This window comes from Microtus oregoni, unplaced genomic scaffold, assembly GCF_018167655.1.
Source record: "Microtus oregoni isolate MIOR12 unplaced genomic scaffold, Mior012 000000F_ref0000247, whole genome shotgun sequence".
Lineage (NCBI taxonomy): Eukaryota > Metazoa > Chordata > Mammalia > Rodentia > Cricetidae > Microtus > Microtus oregoni.
This window is the reverse complement of record NW_024543059.1, coordinates 80,429,619-80,457,428: the sequence shown is the minus strand read 5'-3', so window position 1 is coordinate 80,457,428 and position 27,810 is coordinate 80,429,619. Positions and strand designations below refer to the sequence as shown.

At 40.3% G+C, this 27,810-nt stretch overlaps 1 protein-coding gene across 1 annotated transcript in view; it reads left to right on the top strand.

Moving 5' to 3' along the window:
• Pde5a (phosphodiesterase 5A) overlaps positions 1–27,810 on the top strand; it is a 123,948-nt gene that overhangs the window by 37,009 nt on the left and 59,129 nt on the right. Inside the window, exons 4-7 of the mRNA XM_041649022.1 lie at positions 7,129–7,200; positions 9,151–9,240; positions 16,000–16,137; positions 18,590–18,657. Of these exons, the coding sequence (XP_041504956.1) occupies positions 7,129–7,200; positions 9,151–9,240; positions 16,000–16,137; positions 18,590–18,657 (368 nt within the window). The remainder of the gene's footprint in view (positions 1–7,128; positions 7,201–9,150; positions 9,241–15,999; positions 16,138–18,589; positions 18,658–27,810) is intronic.

Genomic DNA, 27,810 nt, shown 5'->3' with positions numbered 1-27,810 from the left:
ACAATGCTGCCATGAACATAGTTGAGCATATACTTTTGTTGTATGATAGGGCCTCTCTTGGGTATATTCCCAAGAGTGGTATTGCTGGATCCAGGGGTAGGTTGATCCCGAATTTCCTGAGAATTTCGATGAGTTTTATGTCGCTCTCAGTTGTGAGTGTTAAGGATCTGGAAGCAGTTGCAGGCATTAATGAACAATTGCTATCTGTAATATTTGACCCAACACTGTAGACCTGTTGATATATTTTGATGTTTTTCAAAAATTATTTAAGTAATTGTCAATGAAATTACAACTCTCAACAGAAATGTGTACCAACATCTACATTCAACCAAGAACTAAAGTCACACAGGGAAAATGTTCCATCAACGTTCATGACTCATGTTCCTTTTTAAAGTCTGATACATTTTAATATCTGCACCACACTGATATAGAAATGATGAAAAAGGTAAATTTTTGTATCTAATCCAAAAAACAACTGTTAATCTCAAAATACTTTATATTGGTATGGATTTTAGTTTATTTGCTACAAATTTAAAGTCAATTTTGTTATACTATATGTATATTTCTACTCTTGTTTAAAGTATGTTTATTCAGCTCATTTAAAGATGCACTGTATAGTTAAGAAATACAAATTAATAGTCATATATGATAGTCAAATATACATTCATGTTAGCTTGATTTTCAAGGTAATACAGAGATGCATTTCAGATAGATAGGCATTCTTCAAACACTTCAAAGACTTACAGAATATGCCATTTACAATGTTTCAAGAACTTAGACTTTTCTTAGACACATCTGCTCCTGACAGCACCAATTACTTCAAGAGGATGATGGGCATTGAAGAACCTTCTTATGGAATTTGTTTTCAATATGGCAAAACTAGCCATTTGGGCAAGAAACTGCTCTTGCCTGGACTGCTTGACTGTATACTATATGAGCTAGACATGCAGGACCCACAGAAAAGTGACTGTTCAACTTGTTGAAATAAGGCAAGATGGTCCTTCAGGGTTCCTGCTTCACAGAAAAAAACTAGGAGACATTCTTCAGGACACAGAAGAAAATGACTGACAAACTGCCAATATAGGCAGGACAGTTTCAAATTTCCTGAGAAGTCTACCAGACACTCTAGGACTATAGGCTGAAGATGGATTCCCCAATGTTACAGAAAACTTTGGGTGACTGTCCAGGCAGCCAGATATCTCTGTTATTTCTAGAGTTTTGGAAATTGCTTACAATGCACTTTCTGTTTACTTAGGTAATATTATATCCTTTTGGGGTCTTTGATGGAGTTGAAGACTAGATAGTTACAATTATAGTTTTACTTATGATAAATGATAAATTAGATTAGATACTTTAGACTCACAAAGATAGGATAGATGATAGAGTATTGTCTTTAATTTTGTCAAATACAAATAGACTAAATATTGTAACTGTAATCCTTGCCTGATAAATATTTTGTTAATTTTGCAATATTAAAGTTAAAACTTTCCTTTTTAATTAGACAGAAAAGGAGAGATGATGTGGAATGCCCTTCAGTATGCTGTGAATATGTTTTATTGCCACTGGTTAATAAAGAAGCTGATTTGGCCAATAGCTAGGCAGAATATAGCTAGATGGGGAATCCAAGCAGAGAAACGAGGAAAGAACGCCAAGTAGGGGAGGCAAGACGAGAGGTAACAAGTCACGATCCTCATGATAAAATATAGAATAATGGAAATGGATAAATTTAAGTTGTAAGATTAGTTAATAATAAGCCTGAGATAATATGCCAAACAGTTTGTAATTAATATTAAGTTTCAGAGTGAATAGTCAGGAACTGGCGGGCAGGAGAAACACCTCCAGTTACATCACATAAAGATTTATGCTGAAACTTTACTGAAAATTCTACATTCTTCTCTCCTGTAAAGAGAAATTCAGTCTCGTAGGCTGAATTTCAAGAGAAAGAGATGTGTCTTAGATTTTTTGTAGTGCTGTGATGAAAAAGCATTACCAAAAGCAAGCTGGGGAGGAAAGGGCTTCATTTTGCTTACATTTCCACATCCCAGTTCATCAGTAACCTCTGTCCCCTTGTGTTACGTCTTGTTGGGTATTCACAAGAAAACCAATGTCCTTACCATTCTCTTCTTATTAATGGGAAAAATTCATCATTTGCTTGTTTTTCCCTATGAGCTGGGTATAAATTTCCCAAATAAAAGAAACTCATTAATTTATAGAGTAAATGAATTTTTTAAAAGAACGCTTTGGCGAATTCACTACAGTTGATTATATTGGATATCACTGTTGTTGTATTTACAGTATGCTGCCGTGTTATTGTGTATTACTGTTATATTTACAGTATGTTGCCGTGTTCTAGTGTCTTGGGGTGGTGTGGCATTTGGGTGAGGTTCGACTAGCCTACAATGAGCCTTCTATGGCTAGGTGGGAGGGCTGTCTGATTTGCAGGCTCTTTCGTTCCTCCCTTGCCTTTGAGTTCATGTGGAGCATCTGTGGGAAATTGAAGCGGGGTGATGTATTGAGATTGACATGTGACCTCAGTACATGTCTGGGATTAGCCACTTATTGAATAAAAGGTTGCTCTCTGTGACAGTGATGGGTTGTCCCTGAAACAGCCAGCTGTCACATTCCACATTGCAAGCCAGGAGAGGCTCAAGGCATTCTAGAGAACATTCAGCCCTGTAGGGACAGGGCATCTGTTTATGCTGTGCAAATGCCAGTAAAATAGAGGCTCCTTTCTGCTTCAAAATGTAGCACAGGGCACCAGGTAGGCAGCAAGCAAATGGGCTTCCCAGTAAGGGATCTGACATTTGTAGTGGCTTTGACTCTCACATGTGAAGTCTGAGCATACACTTCCCATAAAAGCTGTGTAGTTCATGCTTGTAATCCCTGTACTCTAGACCAGGAGGCTAGAGGATCAACCAGCCCAGCCTTGGCTACATAGTAAGTTCCAGGCCAGCCTAAGCTATAATATATACTGAGAGTATATATTATACCAAGTGTCTTGTTCATGGTAGACAATCATCTCTCACTTAGCTAGAGTCTCAAACCCTCTGTTCTTACCCTGTTGCCTTATTCCATGTTCTTTTTAGATTGTCACCCATCTGCAGGTGGAAAGAACACCATATACATGTTTGTTTTTTCCCTTGATCTAGTAGTTTCTTGAGAGAAATGCCTGGCATTTGTTTGTTTGGTTTGCTTTTGGTGGGGATTTTGTTTATTGACTTATTTATTTTTGAGATAGGGTCTTGTACATACCCGATAGACCTGGAACTCCCTTTGTAGCCCCATTTGGCCTTGAAATCTTTACAGAACTCCTGCCTCAGCCTCCCTATGCCACAACGTACAGACATGGGCAACTGCCTCTAGCTGCCTGCCTGTTTTTATTTTTTTAAAAAAGAATATTTGTTTCTATGTGTCTGGGTGCTTTGCCTGCATATTATGTCTGTGCACACATGTGTGCCTGATGCCTGCAGAGTTCAGAAGAGGGTGTGAGGGTGTCACATCTCCTGAGATGGTTCTGAACTGCCGTGTGGCTGCTAGAAATCAACCTTGTGTCTTCTGAAAGACCAGCCAGCGCTCTCAGCTGCTGAGCAATCTCTTCAGCTCTCCCTCGCCTAGATTTTAATGTAAATATTGTGCTCAGATAGTCATCCTACCTGAAACAAAACCAGCCCATCCACTTCTCATCTAAGTCTACAAGATTAGTAGTAGAAAATTATTGGTTACCAGAAAGGATGAGTGACTTCTTGCTGAACTACCTCATTGTATGAAATTGTCTTAGTATATATCTTTCTTTACCCTCAAAAGAAATTAAATATAGTCAGCCTTCTATAACCATGGGTGCTGCTTCCATGAATTTATCCAACTGCAGATAAAACTATTTTGAAAAATTTGGTTTGTTTGGAATATATGCAAACTTTTTCCTTTGTTATTCCCTGAATGGTACAATACAGCAACTAATAAAATCGCACACAATGTATTATGCATTATAAGTAATCTAGAAATGATTTAAAGGAGGTGGGGGATATGTATATGTTATATGCAAATTCTATGCCAGTTTATATGAGGGAGCTTAACATTCTCAGATTTTGGCATTGGAACAGCAAGAAGCCTGTAATTAATTCCCCGTGGCTTCTGGAAGACAACTGCATTGCAAATGTTTGGTATTGGGGGACAAAAAGTAGACTTCCAGCTCAACAGGCCAACATGAGAAGACAAAATTGATGTAAAAATCCTAGCATTCTACAAACTTGTCCAAGGTCAAATGTTACTAAAAAGTGAGGTTTAAATTATACAAATGAATTTAAAGAGAAGGGAAACCAACAGATACCTGGAGCCAAAAGGGAACCCAAGGTTAGGGAAGCGAGTGTCCAAAAGTCAAATGGGCTGACGGTGTCTGAGATTCCCTGTGGAGAGAGTGTGAAATTGGCATCTGTGGACTGTAGGTGAGTTTATGCTGCAGGAGGAAGTCAAGTGGGCCAACAGTGAACTCCGTAAGAAGACTTGTCTGTGGAATTCTACCCATGAGCTGAGCTCATCATCATCAATGATGTGGGCAAGTTGTGGCGGAGCTTGCCCTCTGTTTAAGCTGTGAGCCAGGAAACAGGAACCTATGCCATACACGGCCAGCAAGTTCAAATTCTCATCCCAGCACATGCAGATCACTGAGCAAACAGTAGGCAAGCTCTCTGCTGGGGGTGGACTTACAGTCCAGTTAGGATCTTCGGAGATGAGCACCAGACACTAGTATCTAAATAAGAAAGAAAAAAATAAAGAATGGATGAAGGGTTTCATACACAGTATACTTTAAAGATATTTTTCTTTTAACCAAGAAGAAAACTTTTAATCTCATAGTTATGAATAATGCTTATTTATAAATAAATACCCCTAGTGTAAAACCACAAACTAAAACTTAGGTTGAAAGGGGAGGCGTACAACCTCTTGCCAACAAGCTCAGCACATGAGAGGTAGAGGAGGGAGGATTGCGCCAAGGTCAAAGGTGTCCCGGTTTACAGACAAAGATAGACCCCCATCTCAATCAAGAAATCAGAGTGAGAGAAATAGCGAGGGAGAAAGGAAAGAGGAGGGGGAAGGAGAGAGAAAAATTGGGACACAGGTTTTAATAACGAGAGAGCCCCAGGGACCATTCTGTGTCTGAAGAAACCTTGTTCCAAGTGCTCTGATACTAAAATGGAAGACACCGGGAACTCCAGGGAGCCAGCAGTATTTTGAGTCTGCTTTTCTAGTGGGAATTGATGTTCCCTGACCCACACGTCTTCCTTCCTGTAGGTCTCCCTGGTTGTCCACTGTATAGCCCACTGACGAGGTTGAAGTTTCCGGTAGTCTGGAATCTCATTTGACTTCATCTTCAGGGAACTCCAACGACTTTAATGAAATCTCAATATGATTTCTGTAACTCTTAATTTCAGAGTTGTACAGCTGATTTTATTTTTTTTTCACAACTTCAATGTTGACTTATCTCATTGTCAGTTTATGGTAATATACTGATGGTCTAAAAGGTTCTTATAATTTGATTTGGGATCAGCTTTTAAGTAGCTGTGTGTTTTTGAGTGAACATGCTATCCTTTCTGATAAGTGACCCCTCCACCATTGTGCCCTCCATAATACTAAACAATCACACAGCGTATTGACTCCACATGGGTCATACCGTGCCCACTGAATTCTTAACTTCTTCCGGGTAACCCTTTCTAATGTCTTTGTTATTCGTTGGTTTTTTAGTAGGCAGTTGTTAAATAAATAAACTTGTTGAATAAGTGAATGGATGGGCACTTAAAATCGGGTTACACTTCTACGGCTACCCATGAGGTTGTTCTCAGCAGCTCTGTTTGAAGGGAGGATGCCCACCTATCTATCAACCAGCCATGGTGGACCTGGACCGAACCTTCCCCAGGTGTCTGCCATTCAGACCAGAGCATCTAGAAACATTAAGTGTATACAAGAAGCTTGTGAAAGTCAGAGTGAGTTGAACCCAGGGCAACAAAGGCAGTTAGGATAAATAAATAATTCTCTTTATAAAAAAAGCTAATTGTCCTTTTATAACATAATAAAGAAGGAGAAAAAAAAACAGTGTTAGAACTACCAGAAAACTGCATCCCTTTAGAATATATTTTCCCTTTTTTGCTCTGTTCTCCTAAGGGAGAGTTTTGTATCATTTTTCTTGTAGGTAGGGAACTTAGTGTGAGCTGGACCAAGAAAGATGAGCCTCCCACACGGAATGAAGGCTGCGTTTCCTAAAGTGTGAGCACTTAGGGGGAAATAGTTTATCTTGACGATGCTAAATTGGGAAAAGAAGGAAACAGAATTCATATTAAGAGGAAGCTGAAGTAAGTTTTAAGTTGCTATAAACACAGAGTAATTTCTCAACCTGAAGCTGGAGCTGGGCAAGCCTAGTGGCCCTCCAAGCTGACAGATGAGCGGTTTCTTCAAGCCTTTCTTAACCTTTTGTGGAACTCAAGGCCTACGGGCCAAGTTTAGCTTGGCCAACTTAAGTACAGTTTATCTTTCAAATTCCTTCTGACCTATGTGAAAGTAGGCTTCGCCTGTTAATTCCTGTTTGGTTTTTTTTTTTTTTAATAACTTCTTTTCCCAAAAATAATTCTGTTGAAGGTCAAATAATTTTCAAGGCCAGAAGTTTCAAAAGAGGCTGAGCTGCATTCCTGCCTGAGAAATTCTTGTGCACTAATGATTCTCCTGCATTCCTCCGTAACTGGCCACTGGGCCCTGCTTCACTTTCAGTAAATGAGTGATTAGCCTTTCAGAGACAGTCGAAATCAGTGCAGAATGTTTGCTTAACTATATGTTCTGTGGGAGAGATAAAGTAGTTTTGCCTGCTGTTTTTGTACTTGAAAACTATGTAGAATATTTACTTAAAACATAATTACCAGCTAGTTTACCCTGGATGCAAGGTGAAGTCCCAGAGTCCCATGTGGTTTGAGCTCCAAGAAATTAGGACTATTACTGCCCTTATTAAGACTAAAAAGGACTGGACTCGGGTTTTGTTTTAACATTTCAGCTTTGTGCTTTTAAACAGCCCGTATCCTCTGTAAACACAGTCGCTCTGAGGAGTTGGAGCTAATGAAAAAATATCTTACTTTTATCTTCTTATCCTAGGTGGTCGGTGTCGCTCAGGCCATCAACAAGAAATCAGGAAACGGTGGGACATTCACCGAAAAGGATGAGAAGGTACCAGAACCTGCGCTTGGCACGATGCCAGCTTAGAAAGACACATTCTCTTTATAGCACATGTCCTGAGTTAGGCATTGTTGAAATGGTTGCTAAAAAAAAAACAAAACAAAAAAAAAACCCAACTATGGTTCAGAGGGTGAATCTGTGTGTTTGGGGGTGGGGTGGGGGTCGGGGGTGGGATTGGGAGGTGGAAGGGGATGGGGCTGGAGGTGGGAGGGGTGGGACTGGGGTGGAGCTGGGGTGGGGTGGGGGTTGGGGATGCCTGCAGCAGTAAGAACTATGGAAGAGGGGTTGTGAGAGCGAGAGGCAGAAGCTGGAGAGATGGGAGTTTAAGACAGCGCTCATCCAGGAAATCCTCAGCGACACCTTCTTTAACAGTAAAAGAGAAAAAATGGTGTGAGTTTTAGAAGACTTTCTTCAGCTAATGACGACAGGGATTTGACTGGAGAGTGCTGAGTGCCAGCAGGAGCCCCAAGTTCTCTCCTCACTGAGCCACCAGCAAGTCCTTCCCTGAGTTGGTGCACACAAAGAAAGGGCCCTTCTGTATTGTAGTGATCTCCTCGTCCTTTCCATCAGCCCTGTACAAAAGTTTATCCTTGGAGGGAGGGAAGGGGGCGAAACAAAACAAACCCGATTGCTCTAAACCTTGCGCCCTGCACTGGCTGAGCATCCGCGTTTTCCTCCTGGTAAAGAAGCTTCCTAGTCTTATTTATGAGCTTTGCGCCGGGTCCCAGTGAGTGAGTTCAGGAAGGGTTGTATGAATTTAGCTTCCAAGAGAACAGCAGTCAGCGTCATCTTAGCATTCCCGTCCAGTTCTGAAGAAAACGCATGCCGCATGGCGTGTCGACAAGATCCCCTTCCAGCTCTCCTCAGGTCTGCCCACACCTTGGTTCCCCAGAGCTCTAGGATCCCTCCTACTGAATACGCTTTACACATCTGTCATGCCCACTGCCTCTCCGCCGCTCCAAGCCACGTTGCTGCTACCGTGTGGCACCTCTGAAAATCAGCAGGTGCTTTTGAATTTGGAAGCCATTCAAACAAGACAGTTAATTTTGTTTCTGTGACATAGCAGTATTGACACCTGTGTTAGCCCCCATGTTTTAATTGATCTAGATCATAAGAGGCGATTTTTAAAGTCAACGTAGTATAGCTATTAGTTACACCTGATACAAAGACATGGTTATTAGATATGCTCTATGTCTACTCTTGTAGTCCATTAAAATAACCCCGCCCTTAATACATGCTTAGACTGCATCACGTAGGTGTGGCTAAACCATACCATCTAATTTCACTGTGAGCACCTCACCTCACTGTATTGCAGTACTTTACGGATTCTAGATTCATATTAAAAAGATGTATTTGGGGTCTGGACAGATGGCTCAGCGGTTAAGAGCGCTGGCTGCCCTTCCAAAAGTCCTGAGTTCAATTCCTAGCAACCCTATGGTGGCTCACAACCATCTATAGTGGGATCTGATGCCCTCTTCTGGCATAAAGTTGTACATGCAGATAGAACACTCATACATAAAATAAATAAATATTTTTTTTTAAGAATGTATTTGAACTAGTGTTTGTCACCTTACATAACACTCAACTTGTTATGGACAATATTTTCTTAAATATGTGAGTTTTCATTTACTTCAATAATAAGTTATAAGCTATTTATTTGGTCCCTCGTAGGCTTGAATCTTAGTATCATGTAGACTCTACACCAAATCCTGTATAGAGAAAATTGCAACTTTATGCAAAATTGTCATCTCAATGCCTTTCCTCTAGAGGTGGCATTTATCTGGCCGTCAGTTTGCCTGAGTTCCTAATTTTAAGCATAGCAAGCATCTACATTTTGGTGTTTAACATTTATTTCAACCGCAAGCACTTTTCTGATTCTGGCAATGGTTCTGGGCAGTTTCACAAGCAGCCCCAATCTGGCCGCTTTTGTTTCCTCTCTAGGACTTCGCTGCCTATTTGGCATTTTGCGGTATTGTTCTTCACAATGCTCAACTCTATGAGACGTCACTGCTGGAGAACAAGAGGAACCAGGTAATTCGGGGATTTCTGAAGACTGCCTGAAGCTCGTTTTTAAAGACATTTATGTTTTTATCCAAATCCTGAATGCACCCAATTGAAATTCAATTCATGCGATTTGATTTTGTAACTGTTTGATTTGCTTCTTTCTGATAGTCATTTCCTTTTCCATTTTCCATGTTCAAAAGCTCCATCACTGCTAGACAGTGGTCTTTGAGAGACTTAGATGCTTGAATGTGTGTCATTAAATAAAGCCCTGAGTTGTTATTCTCAACTGCAGCCATCCCTCCATCCCATAGCTTACTAAAGGAACACCTTAGCATCTTTGGTCTTCCTAGCATCTTTGGTCTTCCTTGCGTCTTTCCCAATCCTACTTTTTGAATCTGCTATCTGTATTCTTTTTCTTATTTGTTACAGAACTTGCTAATATATGTATTGATCTATAGTCATGATGATCTTTTCTTAAGTTTTGCTTCTGTTAATTTTAATTTGTAATTACTCTATATACATATCTGTATTACTTTTGCTATCTAACTTTTAGTTTCCCCCTACATTTCTTAATTCCTTCCTTCGTTTCTTGGACTGTTTGCTCTAATGTAATCTCGTGTTCCTACCCCTCACCCATCCTAACTCTCACACACTTTCTAGGGCTCTTCTTTTCCTAAGATGTCCCAATTATGGATCTCCATATTTCCTGTCACCCTAAACTACCTCTTCTGTGCCTGTACATACAGCACCAGGCAACTTGCCTTCAAGCTTCTCTTAGAAAAATTCTGTTTTCTGGATCTCTCAACTTCTTGTTCACGTTAACCCCGTTCTGTTTCGGTGTGTTATCGGTCGAGTGTTTAAGAACAGTATTGATGAGGTAAGCCTTGGGAATCTTCGTATGTATGAAATGCCTGTTTTCTCCCTGCACCGCTCCGGTTGCTGTGACCCTGTGAGCTGGAAAGCTGAGTTTCTCTGATAGAAAGGGTTACGCTTTGTCTTGTGACTAGCACTGATGCTCTGCTGCTCGCCTCTTCACAGATGTTTTGTGTGTATTGTCTATTATAGGGAAACGTACGACCTATAATGTATTTTTCATGTTATTTATGTTTTATGTGCCATGTTTTATATTATACTGGTGTATTATTTTGTATTGCTAAGCTTTTAATGTTTGTCATTGTTTTCATAAGTTAGTTTCACAAGGTCTCTTTTTATTACCGTGCCTATATGTCAGGTCATCTTGTTAAGACTGGAGATTTAAGACAGCCTTCAGTTCTGTATAATCCTTTTCTATTATTTTTTACATCATGACCTTCTCCACACTCTATTTTCTCTTCTCAGAATTAATGCTATGTCAGGGACTATATCTCAATGGCAGGTCACTTGACTATCCTAGGTGAAGCCCTAAGTTCAATCCTAGCACAGAAAGAAAGGAAGGAAGGAAGGAAAGAAGGAAGGAAGGAAGGAAGGCCCAGTGCTAATAAAATATGAGTTATTCAGTTGTCTTAAACTGTAGAATTCTCCACATTTCCTTCTCTTATCTCACCATCTTTCATTTCAGTCCTAACCTTACCAATGCTGCTGCAGCAACACCGCCACCCCCCACTGTATCAACACCACGTCCCCCCTACTGTATCAACACCATGTCCCCCTGTACTGTATCAACATTGTGTCCCCCCTACTGTATCAACACTGCGTCCCCGCTACTGTATCAGCACCACATCCCCCTGTACTGTATCAACACAGCATCCTCCTGTACTGTATCAACACCACATCCCCACTGTACAGTATCAACAGTGTCCCCTGTACTGTATCAACACCGCGTCCCCCCTACCCCCGGACTGTATCATGGACCAAGCTGTTTAGCAGCAGAAGGCTTTGTGGGCTTGCCTCTGCTCAGGAAGCATTCTTGTCTCCCTGTTTGTCTTTTCGTGCTGTATGCTCCCATAGTTCATTTCACTTCTCTGATATCTCCCTCCTCCAGTTGACCTTACTGAATTCCCAACCTCAGTAAGAGTGGTGCTTCATGCAGTAAATTTTCTGGAAAAAACTTCTTTCTGTCCCTCATCATATAAATTCTTCGTGCGATTCTGGAAAGACTTCCATGCCACCCAGAAGTGAAAGATAATACTTAGAAAGGCTCAAAAGGAACTTATATTTTTTTCCTCAAAATATATTTGGATCATATCTTTCCCCTCCTTGACTCTTCCCTCCCTCCCTCCCTCCTTCCCTCCCTCCCTCATCTCTTTCAAAAACAAAAAGTACACACATACCACAAGAAGTTTGTTTTATGTTGACCAGATCTTTCTGGTACTGGGACTGCCTTGAAGTGTGGTTTTTCTACTTCCCATGTACATTAGATCCATGTAAGTCACTCTTAGGGTCCTCTTTGTTGTCTAGTTTTTCTGGGGTTGTGAATCGTAGGCTGGCTTTTCTTTGCTTTATGTCTAAAAGACACTTATGAGTGAGTACATATGATAATTGTCTTTCTGGGTCTGGGTTACCTCACTCAAAATGATGTTTTATAGATCCATCCATTTGCCTGCAAATTTCAAGATGTCATTTGTTTCTGCTGTGTAGTACTCCATTGTGTAAATGTACCATATTTTCCTTATCCATTCTTCGCTCAAGGGACATTTTAGGTTGTTTCCAGGTTCTAGCTGTGACAAATAATGCTGCTGTGAACTTAGTTAAACACATGTTGGAATGGTGATACCGTTATTATTTAGGAATGTTTTAGCTATCCTATTTCATTCTCTCTCTCTCTCTCTCTCTCTCTCTCTCTCTTCATGAAACTGAAGATTTTTTTTTCCAGTTTCTGTGAAGAATTGTTTGGGATCTTGATGGGAATTATAACTGAATCTGTAGTTTGCTTTTGGTAAGATAGCCATCTTCACAGTTTTAATCCTATCAATCCATTAGCGTGGGAGATCTTTCCATCCTCTCATGTTTTATTCAATTTCTTCAGTGTTGGAAAGCTTAAATCCCCTGGTAGTAATGCCACCGCCAATGTAATAATTCAGATTAGAGTAAATTAGTAAATCCAGGTTTAATCTGAGCAGAGCAAAACAACTCCTGGGTAGCCTTTGGGAAGGCAGGGGAGGAATCACTTGGCAAATATGGCTACCAGGTCTTATATAGCCTGCAGGCATAGTCTTGAGCAGCCCCAGGGAGGGGCTGGTTTTTGGTGAACTTCTCAGGGGCAGGATTTGGAATGGGAGGAGTGAGACCAGAGGGTGGAATGGAGCCCTTAGCTGGAGAGCCCCAACAAGTGTCTTAAAGTTTTTATTAAAGACGTCTCTTACTCGTTTCAGGTTATTCCAAGGCATTTGTTTTTGAAGCTTTTGTGAAAGGTGATTGTTTCATTGATTTCTTTATCAGAGTGTTTGCCATTTGTATACAGGAAGGCTTCTCATTTTTGTGTATTAATTTTATGTCCTGCTACTTTGCTGAAGGTGTTTATCGGCTATAGAAGTCTCCTGGTAGAGTCTTTGGGGTCTTTTATGCATAAAACCATATGATCTGCAGAGAAGAATACTTTGGCTTCTTCCTTTTCTATTTGTATCCTCTTGAGCTCTTTCAGTTTTCATTTTGCTCTAGCTAAGACTTCGAGTACCACATCGAATAGGAATGGAGAGAGTGGACTTTGTCTTGTTCCTTGTTTTAATGGAAATGCTGGGAGCTTTCTCTGTTTATGCTAATTTGGCTGTGGGCTCACTATAAATTTCCTTTATTATGTTATATCCCTTATATCCCTAGTCTAGTTGAAATGATCATGTGGTGTCTGTCCTTGAGTCCTTTTATTTTATGAATGACTTTACTGACTCACATATGCTGACTAGTCCTGCATCCCTGGAATATAAAGGTCATTTTATTATGATGGATAATCTTTTGACATGCTCTTGAATTCAATTCGTGAGTATTTTACTGGAATTTTTGCATCTATGTTCATAAGGGATATTGACTTATAATTTTCTTTTTTGTTTGTTGGGTCTTAATGGTTTTGGTATCATGGAAATAGTGGCTTTGTAAAAAGAATTAAGTAATGTCCCTGCAGTTTGTGTTTTGCAGAATAATTTGAGGAATGTTGGCATTATTTTGATGGTCTGGTAGAATTCTTCTCTGAACCCATCTGGCTTTGGGCTTTTTCAGTTAGATTTTAAATTACTGCTTCTATTTCATTTAGGATTATGAGTCTCCTTAAATTATTTATTTCATCTTGATTTGACTTTGGTAGACCATATATGTTAAGAAATTCATCTATTTCTTTTAGCTTTTTCCAGTTTGGAATACAGGTTTCGATAGTATGCATATATAGTTTCTATAGTCCTATGATTTTCTGGATTTCCTTGATGTCAGTCATAATATCCCTTTTTATCTCTAATTTTATTAATTTGGATATTTCTCTGCTCTTTGTTTAATTTGGCTAAAGATTTGTAAATCTTGTACACTTTCTCAAAGAATCAAGTCTTTGTTTTATAGATCTTTGCAGTCTTCTGTTTTTTCTGGAGTTTTCAAGTATGATATTAAGTTATTAATGTGAGATTTCTCCCTTTAAAAAATATAGGCAGTTAGTGCTATGAACTTGCCTCTTAGACTACCTTTTAATTTCTTAATTACCTTTTAACTTTTACCTCTTAACTACCTTTGTTGTGTCCCATAGGTTTGAGTATGTTACGTTTTCATTTTCATTCAATTCTAAAAATCTTTTAAATCTTTAAATTTAAAAAAGTTTTATATTTCCTTCTTGATTTCTGTCTCGATCTAGTTTTTATTCTGCAGTGAGTTGTTTAGCTTTCATGAGCTTGTATGCTTTCTGCCATGTCTTCTGTTGTTGGTATCCAGCTTTAATCTTCGGTGGTCAGATAGGATGCAGGACATGTGTCTTAGTTACTGTTCTGTTGCTGTGAAGAGACACCGGGACCTTATAAAACTTTTACAAAAGAAAACACTTCCCTGGGGGCTTGCTTACCATTTCAGAGGGTTACTCTATTATCATTACGACAAAGAGCATGGTGGGAGACAGACAGGTGTCTTCAGGGTACTATCTGGAGCAGTAGGGTACATCCTGTCCTGTCTGTAGGCAGCAGGGAGGGAGGGGAGAAAGAGACTAGGCCTGCCATGGGCTTTTGAAACATCAAAACCCACCCCCAGTGACACACCTCCTCAAACAAGGACACGTTTCCTCAATAGGGCCATTCCTCCTAATCTTTCCCTAAACAGTTGACCTACCAGGGACTAGACATACAAATGTATGAGTCTATGGGGCCATTCTCATTCAAACCAAGATGGTGTTATTTTAGATTTTTTTTTTTTTATCTTTTGAGATTTACTGTTTCTAACATTTTACCAAATTTGAAGATAGTTCCATTGGCAACTGAGAAGAAAGTATATTTCTTATTATTTGGTTGCAATGTTCTACAGATATGTTAGGTATATTTGATCTATGATGTTATTTAAATCCAGAGTTTTTGGTTTAGTTTTTGTCTAAATGACCTGTTCATTAGTGCAAGTGGTGTACTCAAGTCACCAGCTATCACTGTGTTTAGGTCAATACATGATTTTGGTTGTAGTTTTGTTTCTTTTATGAACTTGGATGCCTTCATGTATGGTACATGAAAGTTTAGAAATATAATTTCTTTTTTATGTATTTTTCCTTTAATGATTTTTGAATATCCTTCCCTGTCTCTTCTGATTAGTACTGGTTTGAGGTCTATTTTGTTAGATTTTAAAATATCTACACCTGTTTGCTTCATGATTCTATTTGCTTGGAAAACCTTTTTCTATCCTCTTACCCTGAGGTGATGTCTGACCTTGGAGGTGAGGTGTGTTCTTGGATGCAATAGAAAGATGGGTTTTGTTTTCTAATCTAGTCTGTTAATCTGCCTCTTTTTATTGGAAAATTAAGACCTTTAATATTAAGACTTATTAATATAAAGTCATTATTTCCTATTGTTTTGTTGTTCCATTTTTCCTCTTTGGCACAGTTAGCCTTCTCTTCGGACCAAAGCTTTTCTTTTAGAACCTTCTATAGAGCTGGTGGACAGATATTGTTCTTAATCATGAAATGTTTTTCTTTCTTCATCAATTGTGGTTGATAGTTTTGCTGGGTATAGTCATATGGGCTGGTGTCTGTGTCTTTCAGAATGACTTGGTCTTTTCCCTTTTAGGTTTTCTTTTCTTTGTTCTGTCCATTGAGTGTTTTGCTTATTGTGTGACATAGGGAGTTTTTTTTTTTTTCCTGGCTTCTGTCTAATTGGTATTCTTTATGTTTCTTTTGCCTTGATAGGCATCTTTTTCTTAAGAGTTAGTGAGCTTTTCTTCTTTGATTTTGTTAAAAATATTTGCTGTGCCTTTGACTTGGGTTTCTTCTCTTTCCTCTATACATATTATTTGTATACTTGTTCCTTTCATAGTGTCCCAGAATTCATGATTCATGGATGTTTTTTGCTTCTTTTCCTTTTTGTTTTTGAGTTAACATTTTATTTTGGTGAGCTGCTCATTTCTTCTACCTTGTCTTCAAGATCTGTTATTTTGTCTTCCATGTCTTTTCATCTGTTGTGGAGGCTTACCTCTGTTGTTTTTCTTTGACCTCCTGAAGAATTAGGAACTGATTACATTAGCCTAAGTACCTATACTGACTTTATTAATGGTCTGTGCAGAGTTGCATTAGCCCCACGGCCACAGATTTAATCCTTGAGTGGGAACTTGCTCATGAACGACCTTTGACCCATTGAATCATTATTCTACGCACAACTACATCATAAACTGTCACCTTTTCTCATCTAGGTATTGCTTGACCTTGCTAGCTTAATCTTTGAAGAGCAGCAGTCATTAGAAGTGATTCTGAAGAAGATAGCTGCAACCATTATCTCCTTCATGCAGGTGCAGAAGTGCACCATATTCATCGTGGATGAAGACTGTTCTGTGAGTACAGAGGATGACTGGCTTTGCAAGATGGAGACATTCTCGAAAACTCCTTTTGCTTTTCAAACCCAATTTTTGCTGCCTTAGAATCCACCCCAGCTCCAACTGTATATGAGTATTTATGGAAAACCAATACAAGGGTGAAGCGTGTTTGAAGTGGGGTGGTGAAGGTGGCAGGAGCCTTCGGTGCCCTGCCACTGACCATGGATGTCTGTATGCTGCTCCTGCCGGTGGCTGCTCTGTCTCAGTGGGGAAACATTTTGTTACTGCAGTGTACCAACTAAGCCATCAAGAGCTATGGTGCCCTGGTACCTAAAACAGGTAGACTCTCATTCTGAGTCCATTTCTTCCTTACCAGAAATTATTTAGAAGCCAGACAGTCTAGATGGGTGGAATTAAAGGTATTTGTAAGTACTACATCATTTCCCAACAGCAGGAAGTGACTCACTGTTTAATTCACAGATTTCAGGCCAGTGATCTATATTGTCAGGGAGCTTTTCCCAGTGAGAGGGCTGGAGCGCCCCCACAGGGCTGGCTCTCTGTACTTGAATGCTGTGTGGAGTTTCTGCCTTGTGCTTCCCTGAGAGTCAGAACACAAGCCTGCCCCAGTTTTCCTTTTGCAGATTTTATCCTCCTAACTGTATGGACCAGTGGAATATTCCTTATGGTGAAAGTTGTGCTTCCTATAGTCTAAGGTTATTAGGAAAGGTGAATGCTACTATCACTTGAGTGGGTCACTTACAATTCATTTATAAGTTAGAGCTGACATTGCTGGCAGAAGTAGAATAATAAAAGACATTCAGTCATTTTAAAATTTTAATTGGCTTAGATATTAAGATAATTCATTATCCTCTTAATTATTATATGTTAGAATGGGTGTATTGATTAGAATAAAGTTCTATTAATAGCTTACCAAATAAAAATTCATTATACCAAAACAAGAATCAGTATTTTCATGGAGAGCTACTATTTCATATTTCTAATCAGTTATGATTTAATATAAAATGATTACAAAATAGTTGCTAGCTTTTTAAAGCTCAGGTCCGAATTAATTAATTTGATATGTCAACTTATCATTTTCCTTTTCTGGCCCACTCTTTAGCTTTTAATTTTAAAAAGTTTTCTGTGGAAACAGTCCTTTATTAACAAACTTAAATCTCACTTTATTAACGGGCAAAGGAGTTTTTAATAGGTAACAAGCTGGTTTAGGTCAGTGTGACTCGCAGCTCAACAATATGGCTAGGAATATACTCTGCTGTCTTTAGAAAACATACATTGTTGGGTTTGGACAAGAAATTAGTTTAGGTGATATTACAGTTATTTGTGTTTAAAACTACTTCAACATGAGTAAGCCCACCCAAAATGTACTCAGTTCTTCCACTCTTAGATTATACTTTTTATTTTCTTATGTTTGTGTTTCCTTCCAATTTCTCTTCGTTCATTTGTAAGTGCATCATGGAGCAATATGAATTTTGTTTTGGATATCATGTAAAATAATTCCTGATATTACTAAGTCTTCATATTTATTCTATTACTCTTGTAAAATATTTCCAAATGGTATAACTCTTTAGGAAAGACTTCTTTGGGCTGAGGAAATAGCCAAGCCAGCAAAGCTCTTACCTTGAGAACTTAATGACCTGAATTAGGTATCAGAAGCCCCAGAGCAATACCAACATGTTGGTGCAAGCAATTCCAGTGCTAGGGAGGCAGAGGCAGGGTGATCCTTAGGGATCGTCTGTCAGTCAGCTAGTGAGGTCCAGGTTAAAGGAGATTGACAACATTCCCAAAGATGACACCAGAGGATGTCTTCTGGCCTCCACACATTCTCTCTTTCTCTGTGTCTCTCTCTTTCTTTCACACATACACACACACACATATACACACATGAGTACACATGCATATGAACACATGCATACATGAACGCACAAACTGGCATATACATACATTCATAAACACATATGCACATGAGTGCACACATACACACACTCATAACCACATACACAATCATACACATGCACACTCACACACTCATAAATACACGTGCACACATACACTCACATACTCATGAACACACGAGCACATCAACACACACTTGCACATACACACTCATGAACACACATGCACATGAACACACACACACACACACACACACACACACACACACACACGAACATATCCATCAAGGAAGTACAGCAAAAGTGTCTTCTCAAAAAGGAGCAGCGGTGTGCACTCAAAAAGCTCCCTACAAGTAAAATGAGAACGCTATGAGCCTTTAGTAACAGAAGGCATCTGTGAGGACGTTGTGAGTTCGTGCTTGGATCCAGTTAGTCAAGAATATGGGAAATGTGTTCAACCAGGTGGCGTCATCAGTGTCGCACAGCAGATGTGTGTGGTGTGGCTGCTTTCGTTGCCTTGTCTAACGTCTCAACCTGCGCTGTCCCTCTGTTTCCAGGACTCCTTCTCTAGTGTGTTCCACATGGAGTGTGAGGAGTTAGGAACATCGTCTGATGCTTTAACAAGGTAAAATAGCTTCTCCGTTTGTCTTTACCACAGGATATTGTGCTGCTAAACAATCGCCTTGTTACTAGTTTAAGGTGTATAAGGGACGGGCTGTTTTCCCTGCGAAGATTATTTGGTTTCTCAGAATGTTCTTGTGGAGTTACTATGCAAGAGTTTTCCACTATATATACTTAAGAATTATTTCCTATAGCAAATAATACTTTAATTGGTACAAGTCTATTGTTTTGTTCTATTCTATGTTATTATGAAGTCATTCAGTGAACATCCACAAGTATTGTTCTTCAATTATTATTTTTGTTGGCATATATGGAAATACCATAGCTTCCTGGCATCCTCTTTCTGTAAATCTATTCTGAGTTGAAATCAGCCATGAGAATTTACCTAGTAACAGGCAGAGGCTGATGATCCTAATCTTAGCAATCTTTGTTCCCCGCTGGCTGGATCAAACCAGATCTACGCATTCAGTTACTTTCTGTAGTGTTTAAATGTGTGCTCACTTTTCTGTTAATTGCTCTGACTGTGCTATTACTGCATTTGTGTGATGGAGGATGCAGGTGCGGTTATTTCAGCCTAGCAAGTGCTTTCTGGAAGAGTTTGAAGTGGATTTAGGGAAAACTACTAAATGTTCTCACTCATATTATTTTTCACCCACACCTAAAAACTATATTGTTCTCTTAAGTGCTAGGATATCCTGAAGAATGGAAATTCACCAAGACAAGGTGCCGGAAATTCTTAGGCATTTATTATACTTGCCATTTCTTAAAAGCTGTAGATATAATTTGATTTTGTAAGGCTGTAGCTACTTAATTGCTTTTGTTACTATATATAAATAAGAGCAAGCATGCATTCGTCTCCACAGGACAAAAATGAATCATATGATGTTTGTTAAAAATATAAAACAAGTCATCTAAGCTTACTTTTTTGTACTTCTGCCATAGCATGTAACTGTGTAATTAAATTTTTATATTGACATTTAAATTTTTCTTGCAAATTCAACCAACATCTTCTATCTAGTGTTAGCTGGACAAACCTAGTGTCTTGTGTAATAGCGACCTCTGCTGGTGAACACATATTTTTCAAGCTGCAAAAGCTAAGATTGATGGTTTTTTTCTTTTTTGATAAGTCCTCTGTAAAATATCTTATCATTTATAATTATGTACCATCTAAGTCATTTCTAAAATATTTTATAAGGAATAAATATGCTAGTGTGATTATTTTAAAAGACATAAGTTCGAACTGATTTTTAAAGTAGTATTATGGTAATGGAAACCATTCATTATCAGTAGTTTATGTCAGCCTGTCATTTTAAAGTTCGCCTTTATTCTGACGGTGCAGTGAAAGACCATTCACTGGATTAAAATATTTAAAGTGGCCGGGAGGTGGTGGCGCACGCTTCTAATCCCAGAGGCAGGCGGATCTCTGTGAGTTCGAGGCCAGCCTGGTCTACAAGACCTAGTTCCAGGACAGGCACCAAAGCTACAGAGAAACCATGTCTCAAAAAAAACAAAAACAAACAAAAACCACAAAAAATATGAAAAAACTTATTTAAAATGGTTTTTAATTAAAATTAGATATCTGGCTTAACTTTATGAAAAGTGAACTCTAAAAGATGTTTAGTAACTTAAGCGTTAAGCTGATATTGATACCTGCTGTTTAATCGTCCATTATTTTGCTTCTAGCATTGCTTACCTACGGTACAGTGATTTGGTACTCTCTACTTCTCAGTATTAAACACTTCAGTAGTTCAGAACTCATCCATGAGATGAAGTGCCATACACTTCAGGTTAATAGTTTAAATCAATCATTTTCATTTCAAGCTCTTACCTATTGATTCAAAATGGTGGGTCTTGAGGCTAGGGATGCAACTCAGTTGATAAAGTGCTAGCCAAGCACACGCAAAGCCCCGGGCTTGACGGACCACACCACATAAGCCAGGTGCGGCTGCACACGTGCAATTGTAGCTCTCCAGAGATGGGGCTGGTGAGGTGGTAGGAGTGTACAGTCACCTTAGCTCCACAGAGGGTTCAGAGCCAGCATGGACTGGAGACCCTGTCTAAAAAAATAACGGGTAGCCGGGCGGTGGTGGCGCACGCCTTTAATCCCAGCACTCGGGAGGCAGAGGCAGGCGGATCTCTGTGAGTTCGAGGCCAGCCTGGTCTACAAGAGCTAGTTCCAGGACAGGAACCAAAAAGCTACGGAGAAACCCTGTCTCGAAAAAAAAAAAAAATAACGGGTAAGAATTCATGGTTGCCTTAGATTAGCCTATTTTATATGTTTAAAGAATATATAGATCAGAGCTTTGAAATGTTAGATTCAAAATATAAACAACTGTTCTGGTTAACCCTGTCTATCATCATCAGAATGGTCACATTAGTGGGGGTGAAGTCAGTTGGTTCTTGGGAACTGGCTTATTACTCCAGAGTCCAGAAGTGGGGGACATTTCCAAACGGTGGGCGGTTTTCTTTCTGTGCCGTGATATAGATTCATGCTGGAGTTTGTTTTAACCCTTTATTTTAATTAGATATTTTAGTCCTACCATTCCATTCAGGTGATTTTTATGTTTTTAAAAATAAATGTGCCTTTTAATTATGTAATGAGAAACACATAGAGCTGCTCCTTCAAATTCATCTTGGAATATACTATATATTAGCTAGTACTTGCTATTGATTGTTAAATTTGAAAATACAAATATAGTTCAATTGAAGAAAATCTCTAATGCCGAAGTAGCTGGTCATCCAGTGGCGGGAATGTAGAATATAGTGTAGAACATAGGGTGTCATTAGCTTTAGCTTTTGCTCTTTACTAACTATTGTGCAAGTTATTTAACCCCTGATGACTCAGCATCTTCCTCTGTAATGATAGAATTGTAAGAAGGCTCAAAAGAACCTAATGCACGTAAAACTTCTTCAAAAATCAACCTGCACCATGGACTTCTGAAATTCGGAAAGGCTTGTCTTCCTCAATTCCCGTGTCACCCCCCCCCCCCCCCCCCCGCTTTCTCAGGAGTTTTCTGTCATGCAGCTCTGTTGATATCTACTGTGCAAATGTTTAAATGTAGGACTTGGCCAGGCCCTTCCAAACGGAGAGGCAAAGATCCTTTTAAATATGTGGGGTTTGCTATGGAGCACACTCCGGGAAAATCAAAGGGAGAATGATATGGGGGAGGCTGTTGCGGGGCCACCAGGCCAGCATGACTGTCTTAGCCAGTCTGTGGTCTGCGGGATTGGGGAAAGAACAAAGGAAGGATGTGTGCTCATGTGTTAGCTGTGAAGTCTAAAGAAAACCTTGCCAGGCTGTTGGGGAGCCCACTAGCTCAAGTTTCTTGGCTGTAGAAGAATGGATCTCAGAAGAACCGTCTTGATTTAATGGCCTGGTGGGCTTGGTCTTGAACAGCTCTAGGAGGCTTGACCTCAAAAGTTGGCTCTCCCGCTCAGGAACTGAGACATCAGCCGCACACTCTTCCTACAGCTTAAACTCTAAGGCATTTCTTAAGGCCACCACGGTATTGCTGTTATATAAGGGATGACGTCCGTATTCATTGCATTACGCTTTGAAATCCTCCACTATCTATTCTATCTGTCCAAACATTTTTGTCCAGAAACACCCACTTCATTATTATTTTTTTCCCAGAACATTTATTTTTCACTAAGATTTTCCCGGAGGACATAACTAACCTTATCGCCACCCCCACCCCCACGAAGGGCTAGGGCACTCGCTGCTGTAAAGCAGATCCGAACAGATTCAAGGACTGGGACCAACCTCAACTGTTAAAGAACATTGTCTTCCTGAACTATCATAAAAAGTGTGTAAGTAAAAAGAAAGGGAGTAAAGGGGCCAAACAAGAAAGTTTAGATCCACCAGACTGTCAGTAAAAGCCAGCAACTGACGGGCGCCATATGTGATGGAGGGACTGTTGGGATTCATTCTCTTCAGGTGTTCCTCATTTTACACACACCTTCCACGCATTCATTCACACACTCGTAGAGTAAATCTTGCCTTCTGGTAGGCTGAACCAGTAAAATGGCATAAGGCATTGCATCAAACACTTTGCTGCAGCTGCCGCTACCCTGCCATCTCTGCACACGAGCTCAGCCACCCACTTTTTTCTTGATAATCTGCGGCTATTTAATGTTTCTCAAACGCATGTAGAACTCACTCATTTCAGCAATGTGTTTTATGTTGTTCTTCTTTTATTTTTCTACCCCACCGTTCTTTCCTTATTTCCTTTTCCCTTCTTAAAGCCTGGGTAGCTTTGTGAGCATTTCTGTAATGCCATTTCTTTCGTAAACTGATCTGTTCAGATACTGTCCGCCCATCTTCTCCACACGGCATGTTTGCTCTGTTACCAGTAGTATTTGGGAAGGTTAGTTTTAGCTGCGCATCATGAACCTGCAAAATTAAAAAAAAACTTAAGCAAGAATTCAAAATGGTGTCCTCCATATATGACGGGGAAGTTGTGCCAATGATCTCAACAGTATGGTCACCTAAATAAGACCTGCATAGTAACACCAGTTGACAGCCAGGATGGGTGGGGAAAATCTCACAAGGTCCCACCCCTAGGTGAAGAGCTATGGGCAATTAATGGTTGCTAAGAAAGGGAGAATCTCTCCTCTCCAGGGATAAGTCCCCATAGGCTATGCAACCCGGAGTGGTCAGCCCTAATATACACGTAGGAGCAGCACTACATGGACTTAGCAGGTTGTATTTGTATACACATATGTAGCAACAATAATTAAAGAAGAAGTCATGGGTTTGAGAGTGGGTGTGGGGGGACGACAACACAGGAGGAGTTAGACAGGAAAGAAGGGGGTAGAAGTGATGAGACTATATCCATATAGGAAATTCTCAAAAAATTAAAAAGTATAAATTTAAAAAGAATGTAATCTCATTACTTTCTCCTGGGTATTCTCAGAGATTAGCAGGTCGAGTCTGAAGTTGTACTTGGGGAATTGTCCAAATGGCCCAAGGTCTCTGCTGCCTTCTGCCTCACACACCTTGGTTGTCTTCTCTCCATTCAACAGAAAAGATGGAGCGCTACCTATCACAACCAAGTCTTAAATAGGGGACCAAGGGGACAACACACATTTATCAGTATTCTAGAAGTTGTCCCACATAAGCATCTGTCATCCTGTTGACTGGGACTTATTCCTGAGGTACCGCTAACTCTCCAGGTTGCAGAGTAATGCAGTTTTATCTACATTGGACGCTGTCCAAAGAGGATAGGCAGCTAAGACTCCATCGTTCCATCCCAGCTTCCTGCTAGAGCCCCAGTTCCTGACGACGGCGACTGACCTGTGTAGTTTGTTTTGCTCCCACACAGAGTGGAGAATGCCTTCCGGGGAACAGGTGTTCCAGCTGTATTTATTGAGTGCAGGAAGCAATTTATCAACATCTTTACGAAGTAGGAAATTACCATGGTGTTATGTAACTTTAGGAGAACACATGCCTCTGCATCAGGTGTTTCCGAGTTATGGCTCCGGCAAGTTTCTTAGGTGTTTTGGGTTTCTTCTGACTCCTGCCATCAACCTAATGGTGATGACAATTGAAAGAATAGTATAGTTGCTATTACTGTTTCTTTTATCAGGCTATGGGAGCTTTATACAAAGCCATCTTTTTTTGGTGTTCTTCCTTCTTCTGATAGCCACCTCTTCGTTTTTTTCTCTTTTTTATGGTTTCTCGTTTTTGTTTCCCTAGGCTATTGTTTGCAAAAAATCCTTGTAGTTTTAAGGGTTTTTATTTTTGATTAGCCTCAAATCTACACTTACAACCTTTCTTGAATGTCACACAAATAGCATATGAAACAGACCAGGAGGTCAGGCAATCTGCCTGCCTTCAAGATCATGCCGGAAGCTCCTCTTGTTCATCTTTTCCTTTGCTACATTTGTAATTTCCTTTTCATTCTTTTTCATTTATACACAATACTTTGGAGTGCATAGAGCTCTAATTGATTATGTTACAGTTAAGTTAGAGTACATGAGACAGAAAGAGAATACTGAAATATCTGAGTCGTCGTGGACTGTCATGTGACATCACTGTCCCACGATACAGCCTGGTTATAAAGGGCAGTAGACAGGCACTGTATTGGAATTTTGAAAACTTAGAACCAGAAAAGTTCTTTTCCTAAGACATGTATTTCCTTTTTGCTAATTAAAATCGTTCTTCATTCTTCAGAATTTCATACATATATACAGTGAAATATGATCCTACCCCCTTTCTGTCCTCCAGTTCTTCCTTATGTCCCCCAAAATGCCCTCCTGATTTCATGCTGTCTTTAATAACTCACGGAGTCCAATTCGTGCCACCCATATGTCCACTGGGTGAGGCCATTGATGTGGGAAGCCTGCCAGGAGGAGCACCACCCAAGAGTAAGGGTTCTCACTCCCAACAACTCTCTACTGCCTATTGCTCTCAGTAAGGAGCGGGGCCTGGGGAGCACCTCCCCATGCTATGCCCGAATCGCGACTGGCTGGGTTTGTGCAGTTCTTGTGTGGGTAACCAGAGCTGCTAGGAGACAATAATTAGAGTAGCTCTGTGATGTCCAGACAGCATTTCTCTGCACCCTTGCCCACCTTCCAGCTCTTCCTTTCTTCCTGCCTCCTCTTCCAGGACATTGCCTGAGCCTTGGTGGGGAGGGGTGAGTGATAAAGATGTCCCACAGGGGCAGAGCGATCAGCCTCTTCCTCTTAGCGTTTAGACTAATTGTATGTTGATTGCTGTTGTCCTAATCAGGGTTTCTGTTGCTGTGAGGGCACCATAACCAATAGAAAGGTCTTCCAGAACTTCAGAGCCCAACCCCAGTGACACATCTCTTCCAACAATGGCACACCTTCTAATCCAGTGGTTTTCAAACTTTCTAATGCTGTGACCCTTTAATACAGTATAATATAATACAGAATAATTGCTAAAATAATAGCAATTATTTATTGCTATTTCATAACTGTGATTTTGCTACAGTTATAAATCCTAACGTAAATATCTGATATGTAACTCCTGTGAAGGGGTCATTCCACCCCCAAAGGGGTCACAACTCAGAGGTTTAGAACCACAATCAGCTAACCGAGTGTTCAAACTCATAAACCTGTTTGGACCAGTCTCATTCAAAACACTGCAGTGCTTGCTGCATTAAAAAAAACCTCCAATGAAGACCGAGAGCAGCCTAGGTCTATGGGCAGAAATATAGATATTTAAGGGGCAATTTGACAGCATGACCATTTAAGAAAACAATAGCAGAAGGCTGGAGGGATGGCTCAGAGGCTAAGGACACTGCTCTTCCAAAGTACACAAGTTCAATTCTCAGCACCCACGTGGCATCTCATAACTGTCTATAACTCCAGTTCCAAGGGATCTGATGCTCTCACACAGACACACGAGCAGGCAAAACACCAATGCACATAAAATAAGAATAAATTTTTTAAAAAGTAAATTCTTCCCTAGAGCCAAATGCCTTCCTCACTGTGGACTTCTGACCTGAATTACAATACTAGGCATCAAAACCCCTCCTGTGGAGCTGGCCTCAGATTCAGCCAGAAAACAAGTAGTTACCCCCAAGATAGTCCTTTGTCTGTTGCGCCTTGGGGGTGTATTGCCTGAAGCTCTGTGCCGCAGCACGTGAGAGTCCAGCACTCAGCAGACCCAGATGTCTTCTGTGGCCCAGCAGCCTGCACAGCCCCTTCTGACACTGAAAGTTAGCCAGCTGGGAGTCCTGCTTAGTCTCAGGTTGAGTCTTCTCTGTTGTGAAGGGAAAGTGTATGGTGTCTTCAGCCGTGTAGTTATGATGGCTTGTTTTGGAGACCTCTCGGGACTCCCTGGCCATTAATTCTCTCTCTCTTTTTTTTAAGGTTCATATTTTATTTTAACATCTTATAATTTCTTTTATTTTTTTGAGATTTTAATATAATTACATCATGTTCCCCTTCGCTTCCCTCCCCCTGAACCTTCTCACGTTACCTCCCCCATCTCTTTTAAATTCATGGCCTCTATTTTTGTTGTTGTTGTATGCATGTCTGTGCATCGTGTGTGCGTGTGTGTATGTGTGTGTGCGTAACTAAATACAGCAATACAACCTGCGTAGTCTGTATCATGTTACTTGAATGTAAATGTTTTCAGGGCTGACCATTTGGGATTGGATAGCCAGTTTGTGTGCTCTTCCCTGGGAAGGACTATTCTTCCCCTCTCAACATTCCTTAGTTGCCGACAGATTTTATTTTTTTGGATAGGATTGAGACGTTGTGAACTCTCCATTCACATTAGTATGTCTATTGGTGTCAGCCTTGTTCATGTTGGTGAGACTTTATGGGCGTAGCGGCTGACATTTCCTAGAGACACAATCTTCAGTGAACTGGCTCCTGGTCTGCTGGCTCTTAGAATCTTTCCCCCCTTCTTCCACAGTGATCCCCAAGCCTTAGGTGCCGAAGTTGTGTTACACATGAATCAGTCAAAACTGGGCTCCACAACCCTACAATTGGATTGGTTGTGTTTTTTCTGTAATGGTCTCCGTCTGTTGCAAGAAGTTTCCTGAGGGGTGAGAGCAACATTCATCTATGGCCTAAGGACAAATATTGAGAATGTAGTTAGAAGTTATGCTGATATCGTAGAACAGTGACTGCAGGTTCTCCAAGATCCATGATGTCACCAGCCCTGTGTTGTTGGCTTGGTTTCCAGTACCAGGCATGAGTTCCCTCTCGTTGAGTGGATCTTAAGTCCACTTAGAGAGCTGTTAGTACCGCTGAGGTATTCATGCAACTACTGTACCTTCCGGTTATCCCGCCATGCTGGTCATTGTTGTGGTTCATAGGCAGGATAGCTGGGTAGGATTGCTAGCTGCTGCCCTCCTTTGGAAGCTTGCACGGTACCTTCTGGACCCCTGAAATCTCCTTCTCGGGGAGGGCTTTCACTTACCAGTGACTTCTGGAGGTATCTCATGCCCAAGGCATATTAAAGCACGATTATTAGAAACTCAGAGAGAGAAATTGGGATTCAACCTGAAGACCTGAAAAGCAAAGCAGTCTGAAATAGCCATCTTGCCTCCATGAATCTCAGAATGAGACTGTCTGAGAGCTGTCCCCTCCTGTCTCATGATTTTCTCTAGGGCTGGGATTAAAGGTGTACACCACTGGGATTTAAGGCATGTACCACCTGGTTTCTATGGCAACT